Source organism: Lactuca sativa, chromosome 4, assembly GCF_002870075.4.
Source record: "Lactuca sativa cultivar Salinas chromosome 4, Lsat_Salinas_v11, whole genome shotgun sequence".
NCBI classification, from domain to species: Eukaryota; Viridiplantae; Streptophyta; class Magnoliopsida; order Asterales; family Asteraceae; genus Lactuca; species Lactuca sativa.
This window is the reverse complement of record NC_056626.2, coordinates 29,655,853-29,662,487: the sequence shown is the minus strand read 5'-3', so window position 1 is coordinate 29,662,487 and position 6,635 is coordinate 29,655,853. Positions and strand designations below refer to the sequence as shown.

At 31.2% G+C, this 6,635-nt stretch overlaps 1 protein-coding gene across 1 annotated transcript; it reads left to right on the top strand.

Moving 5' to 3' along the window:
* The first annotated feature begins 4,082 nt into the window (after positions 1-4,082).
* On the top strand, positions 4,083-6,328 carry LOC111894432 (transcription factor HHO3). The gene is made up of 5 exons (XM_023890513.3): positions 4,083-4,493; positions 4,837-5,120; positions 5,203-5,512; positions 5,626-5,702; positions 5,797-6,328. The coding sequence occupies exons 1-5, from the start codon at positions 4,352-4,354 to the stop codon at positions 6,121-6,123; spliced, it is 1,140 nt and encodes a 379-aa protein (XP_023746281.1). The 5' UTR covers positions 4,083-4,351; the 3' UTR covers positions 6,124-6,328.
* The last annotated feature ends 307 nt before the right edge of the window (positions 6,329-6,635 follow it).

Below are 6,635 nucleotides of genomic sequence, written 5' to 3'. Positions count from 1 at the left end.
AAGGGCCGTTAAAAAAGTTTAAAAGTAAATAAAAATTAAAAATAAAATAAAATAAAAAGTAAAGTGCCAAAGTACACGATATATCAATTCAAAGGGACCATTCTTGTAATTTACCCTAATACTAAACAATTGGCTACAGTGGATTTTTCTCTGTTCTTCCGGAAACAACGGGAAAGGGCCGCGGCGCGTAGGTCCACGCGAATATGGTTAGAGGTGGGGAGAAAACGGAAGAAGACGTGAAAAAGCGACCGCGTAGGGAGATGGCCCTTTGGAGGTCCCGAAAAGCCAAACATGAATTGATAGGGACCGAACGATAATTAAACGCGACGTTGGGGCACGTGTCGTACCATGCGCCTCCAGCCAAATAAATATAAAGAAATTTCTTAAATTTTTGGTTTGTATCTTTTCGTTCTCGTGATTAGTGATGCTCAACCCACTCCAAGAAGAGAATATTCCAAAATCCGGACTCGGAATCTCGTTTACCTTTCTAACACAACTTCATGACACATTAAATAATCCATATTTTCAAAATGAGAAATTAAATATCCTAACTTTTTATTTCTATAAATTTCGTATCCAATTAAACGAGTACATGTGTCACATTAATGTTTATTTAATGATATTTTAGTATAATAAAATGACACATGTCATCATTTAATTGGGTAGGAAGATTTATATAGAAACAAAAATAGAAGGATATTTAATTTCTCTTTCAAAATTAGAATCTAAAAATTAAGGACTATTTGATTGTTAATACGTAATGTTCACAGAGAGGTAAAATATTTTTCGATTTATACATATTTGGTTATTGAGTTTTTTTTTTTTCAATGTTTATCTTTCAATTTGTGTAACTGTACACATTTAATTCTTATGACCGATTATTCCAGATAAGACAAAAAAATGAATTGATAGGGTAATATATTTATCACTTTATACACATTTATTTTTTAATATTTTTTGCATGTTTATTTCTTAATATTTTTTGTTGCAAAATAAATATTTGTTGTTTTTTACACATCCAATACTTATGAACAATTTTTTAGGTTTATCTCAAGGCATCATGCATGGGGACAATCATTAATGATGTCTTCATGACCATTCATGCTTATAGCCAACACGGCCTTGATTGTTTGGTGTTTAGGTCTTGTATTCTGAATGTCGTAATTTTTTCACACGATCTTGGATTTTAAGGATCTTTATATCAACGTGTTCGTATTTGAGTCTACTACAATTTTCATTAAGATTACTTCCGTTAAAAAGTAATATATTTAGTTACGATTTTATAAAAAAAAAAAGTTCAAACATACTTTCATAAAGAACACATGTATATAAAGATCGTAAGTAAAGATATATTAAATTTTAATGAGAGTAATCTAAACGAAAGTTATAGTAGACTTAAATGTGAGCACGTGAATGTAAATATTGTTAAAATCTGAGATCGTATAAAGAAGTTATGACGTTTAAAATATAAGATCTAAGCAACCAAGCAACTTATATTACTCTTGTTAAAAAGTAATATATTTTTACTTATGTTTTTATAAAAAAAATCATACATATATTCATAAAGAATGCATGTATATAAAGATCGTAAGTAAAAATATTAATTTTTAACGGGAGTAATCTAAAAGAAAGTTGTAGTAGACTTAAATACGAACGTATTGATATAAAGATTGTATAAAGAAGTTAGATAAAAAAGCTAGATATGTATTGAATTAAAATATCATTATTTTAATTAAAATATTGGGTTTCATAGATTATTTGACAGCTATATGCATGGGTCTAACCCCTTGGAAAACCGATCCTAAGCCTTTCATAAGCAGAAATCAAAATTTCTCCTCTCATCTCTTTCTTAATTACTGATCATAGGGTTTCCTAGGGTTTTGGTGTGACATATTAGACGCTACCACATTATTAGAGCTAAACTTTTTCAAGAATACTTGTTTAGCTTAATTCGATTTAAGCAAATGTATGTTTTCTTACTTGTAATTTTCGATTACAATAGGGTTAGAAGTTTTGTTTCATAAAATATGTTGCTATAATAGTGAAAATGTCATATATCCTTCTAGGTTGCATATACCCATAAATATTTATGTGAAATTCTGCAAGTACATTGTTTTTGTAACTTAGAAGACTCATCACAACTATACTAGGACTGAGATATGGGCCAGACTCTGTTTGGCTCTCAAACATTCTCTTTGTTGATTGAATCAATCAGGATGTCCTCAGGGGAATCCATCGTTCTTGTTCTCTCCCAACCGATTTTTTTTAAGAATACTAGACTAAACATTAAGGCTCCTAAATCTGTGATGGGGGAAATTTGCATACATGAGAACTTTCTTTACCTTTTATGTATAATTACTGTATAAGTCATCTTCATATCAAGGTTAAGGAGTCAAAGATCATACTTAATATCCAAATGCATCAAAACTTGTAAATATGATTATGGTTTTTGGTTGTAAGAGATTTAGGTTTTTATTTGGTCGTTAAAGATTATGAAGAGGGCAAGATGATGAAGAAGGGAGATAGATGGGTAAAAAGACGATATGAAGGGGGTGAGGTTGGGTGTTTAGATAGATGTAGCATGGATGGGGGTTCATTATATTAAAATAACAACATTTTATTAAATAGGGATTTGATAAAAGAAATTATAGAAGAGAAGTATAGTTATTTTAGATAGACAAAGGACTAAAACCATAATATTTAAAAACCATAAAGGTGGAAATTTATTCAAAAGTTAGATTGAAAGTACGAAGTTAACTGACATACATGGACCATTTATGTTATTTAGGGGGTGTTTGGGATAGTTTTTGAACTTTAAAAGTGATTTTAGATAAAAATGCTTATTTGCTTACGCTGGTGGTAAAAGGAGATTTTTAAAAAGTGTTTGAATAAACTTTTATAGTGAAAAAGCCGACAAATCAATAAGTTAAAAAGTATTTGGTTTAAAAAATGTTTCTTGAACTTATTTTGGTTGAAAAACCATAAACAGTTGTATAAAGCCAAAATTTACATGTTTATTAAAAATGCTTTTTGAATCTTATGAAAAAACTATTATGAAAAATGTTTATGAGTTTGTCAAACATTTTTTTTGACTTATTAGCTTTGAAAAAACCAATAAACTAATAAACTCTTTTATCCAAAACACCCTCTCAATCTTACATAAATTACAAAATGTCTAGAGTTTGAAAATCACTAAAACATACCAAAACAAATGTGACATTTCAATAATTAAATATAACCTTTGACTAATTATTTTTTGAATGACCAATAAGTTTTTTTAGTAGATTTTAAAAACACACTATACCATAATAATCAATATGTAAATGTTTGTATATTATACATGTGAAAATTATATAATTAAAATTTTAACAAAAATACATGTTGGTAAAAGTTATTATGTTATGAATAATAACTATAAAATACTAATTTTTATATCAAGTTAATCTATTATAATTAATTAATTTTTAATTATTTGTTAATTTTGATTATGATGATTATTTGAATAACAACTACTACTATTTTAAGTTAACATTATATAATTTATAATTTTTTGTTATTATTACTTAAATTAAAATAATTTATTTAGGTAATTACTAAAATAAAATATAAATAATAAAGTCTAGATAACTTTTTATCTAATAGTTATAAATAATTTAAAAATTACTTTCTTAGAATAATATATTTAGTATTAAAACTCGGAAACATTGCCCAAAGTAGAAGAAATGAAAGTAATGTGGTGAGAATAGAGAATGTGCATTTGATCTTATCTGCAACCCATGTGTGACGTCACTGCCAACCCACAGATAGGAATCACTCTCGAATATTCAAACCACTCCCCCAAACAAACTTTCTTCCTTTCCCTCTCTCTCTCCTCACTTTCTCTCTCTATCATCCCAAAATATCTACCTTTTTCATGTCCAAAAAAGCTTATCGTACAATCATCTACGCACAACGTACAAGTTTGTTATGCAGTTTTGATGGATTTTTAGGGATTCTTGATCTGGAATAGACTTTCCCTACAAAACCATTATCAAAGATTCTTTTCGTACGCGACGACCCGACTTCGACACCTTCTTCAACACACCTTCGATTTCTCCAAATTTTACAAAATAAAAATGAAAATGAAAAAGGAAAGAGACTGTTTCTCTCTCTAGAATTATTTATATGTATATTATCTTCTATGCCAAGTTTATTCCCTTTTCTGATTCTTCTTTAGATCCTTTTATTCTCGTTCAAACCGGATCTCTCTATGCCCCCAGACAAAATTTTCTCTTACATTTAATGCCCCTTTGATAGAGAGATTTTGGGTCGATTTGATTCATCAAAACCGAGTGACTTTTGGAGCGACTCAATGGTTTTTCACAACAATTCGACTGATTTCGGAGAGAAAATGCAGAGATGTCGAGAGTATATGGAAGCTTTGGAATCGGAACGCAGAAAGATTCAGGTGTTCGAACGCGAGCTTCCTCTTTGTCTTGAGCTTGTGACTCAAGGTATGTTAATGGCGATCTTCCCAGAAATGGACTACACACAGTTTCATACGTTCGTTAGAGAGAGAGAGAGAAAGAGAGAGAAATTTGTAGTTATTCTGTAAATTTTTGTGTAAATTCATGATGGGGTTTTTCACATTTTTCTGCACAGATCCTTGATGGGTTAATGTTAAAATTTTTGTTTGTGTTTTTGTTTTTTCACGTTTTGAAAAATTTGCAATTTTTCACCATTTTTCGCATCTTGTCTTCAACAGTTTCTAGATGGGTTTTTGTTTCTTGAATTTAGGGTTTTGTTGTTATAGAAATTCATCAATTTTTTATTTAAATTTTATGATTTGGATTTCAGCAATTGAAGGATGCAAACAGCAAATGTCTGGAACGACGACTGATTACTTCAATGGCCAATCTGAGTGTTCTGAGCAGACATCAAGTGAAGGTCCAATTTTGGAGGAATTTATTCCCATGAAAAGAACTTCATCTGCACATGATGAAGAAGATCAACAACAACAACAACAACAATTTAATCATAAACCCAAGGTTATATCCACCAAAGACAAATCGTCATTTCCTTCTAAGAAATCCGATTGGCTTAGATCTGCTCAACTCTCTATTCAAACCCCAGATCCAGTGGTAATTTTTTTGTAAATTATCAACAATTTCAAGTTGGAAGCATTAATTTTGGTTAAAGATTGAATTTTTACACAATTTTCAGGAGTTATCACCCAAAAGAGTTTCGGTTGTGGAGGTTACGAGAAATGGCTGTGGCGCTTTTCATCCATTCAAGAAAGAAAAAACCTCCGACACAGCTCCGGTGGCTGGAACTGGTAAATTATCACCTGCGCCTGCCGCGGGTCCTACAGCGGCGGCCAGTTCCACGGCGGAGACAGGCAGCGGTAACGGTGGTTGTGGAGAAAGCAAAAGCGAAGATAAAGGACAGTCTAATAGGAAAGCAAGGAGGTGTTGGTCGCCGGAGTTACATCGGCGGTTCCTCCATTCTCTTCAACAACTCGGCGGCGCCCATGGTAGGTCGTCGTCGTCGGTGTTATTTTATTAAACAAATTCATTTTTTTAATTAAAAAAATAAATTAAATTATCCTGAATTTGAAAATTTAATTAATTTTATTATTTAATACAGTTGCTACACCAAAACAAATTCGGGAATTAATGAAGGTTGATGGGCTCACAAATGATGAAGTTAAAAGCCATTTACAGGTTTGCATTTTTGTTTTTATTTTCTTTACATTTGTTTTTTTTTTTTTTTTTAATAATTCATCCTCTAAAAAGTTGTACTATATGAATTTTACAGAAATATCGTTTGCATACAAGAAGGCCAACACCAACAATCCATAACAATAACAACCCACAAACACCTCAATTTGTGGTGGTCGGAGGAATATGGATGACACCACCGGAATACACCACCATGGCCGCCACCTCAACACCAACTTCCGGCGAAACCAACAACTCCAAAGGTGTATATGCCCCCATTGCTTCTCATCCGCCGTCTCTTCCAGAAGCATCTATGTCCCTAAACAAAAGTAATTCCGGTGAAAAAGATGGTGGTCACAGCCATGAAGATTCACCGTCAACTTCCTCCTCCACCCACACCACCACAGCCTCGCCAGTTTTTTGACATTCCGGCATTCTGACAGCCACTCAGAGTTTGTGTAGGGTATTTTTGTAGGGAGGCCATTTTCCCTGTTTATCTCTTTCGTCTTGCTGATCGGTTGAATGTTGTAAAAGTATAGAAAAATGTAGATTATTTTGGTCTAATTTTACAAGTAATGGGTGCACATGAATATGATAGATAATAAAACCTCATTGAAGTTTATAATTTATTTTAAAACGTATTTTTAACAAGATTTTGTTTATTAATATTTCATTATTTTGTGAAAATGACTTTATATGGTAAGGAAATATCATTATGTACACATTTAGCAATATATTTTTTTTATAGGATATTAGGATTTACTATTAAATATATCTTCGATAATTTGTTGATCAAAATCAGTATTTTGACTTTGCTATTGCGTACTTAGTTAAAATAGATTCAAAAACATCGTTAAACTTAAACTTAAACCCACCCTTGACGTTTAAGAAAAATCATTAAGCTTATATTTTTATATACGATTTATCTTTCAATTT

Bases quoted from the DNA above. Each gene is read 5' to 3' on its own strand.
- LOC111894432 (XM_023890513.3), top strand. From the start codon at position 4,352: ATGGTTTTTCACAACAATTCGACTGATTTCGGAGAGAAAATGCAGAGA. The intron at 5,513-5,625 runs GTAGGTCGTCGT...TATTTAATACAG, and splicing joins ACAACTCGGCGGCGCCCATG to TTGCTACACCAAAACAAATT. The intron at 5,703-5,796 runs GTTTGCATTTTT...TGAATTTTACAG, and splicing joins AAGTTAAAAGCCATTTACAG to AAATATCGTTTGCATACAAG.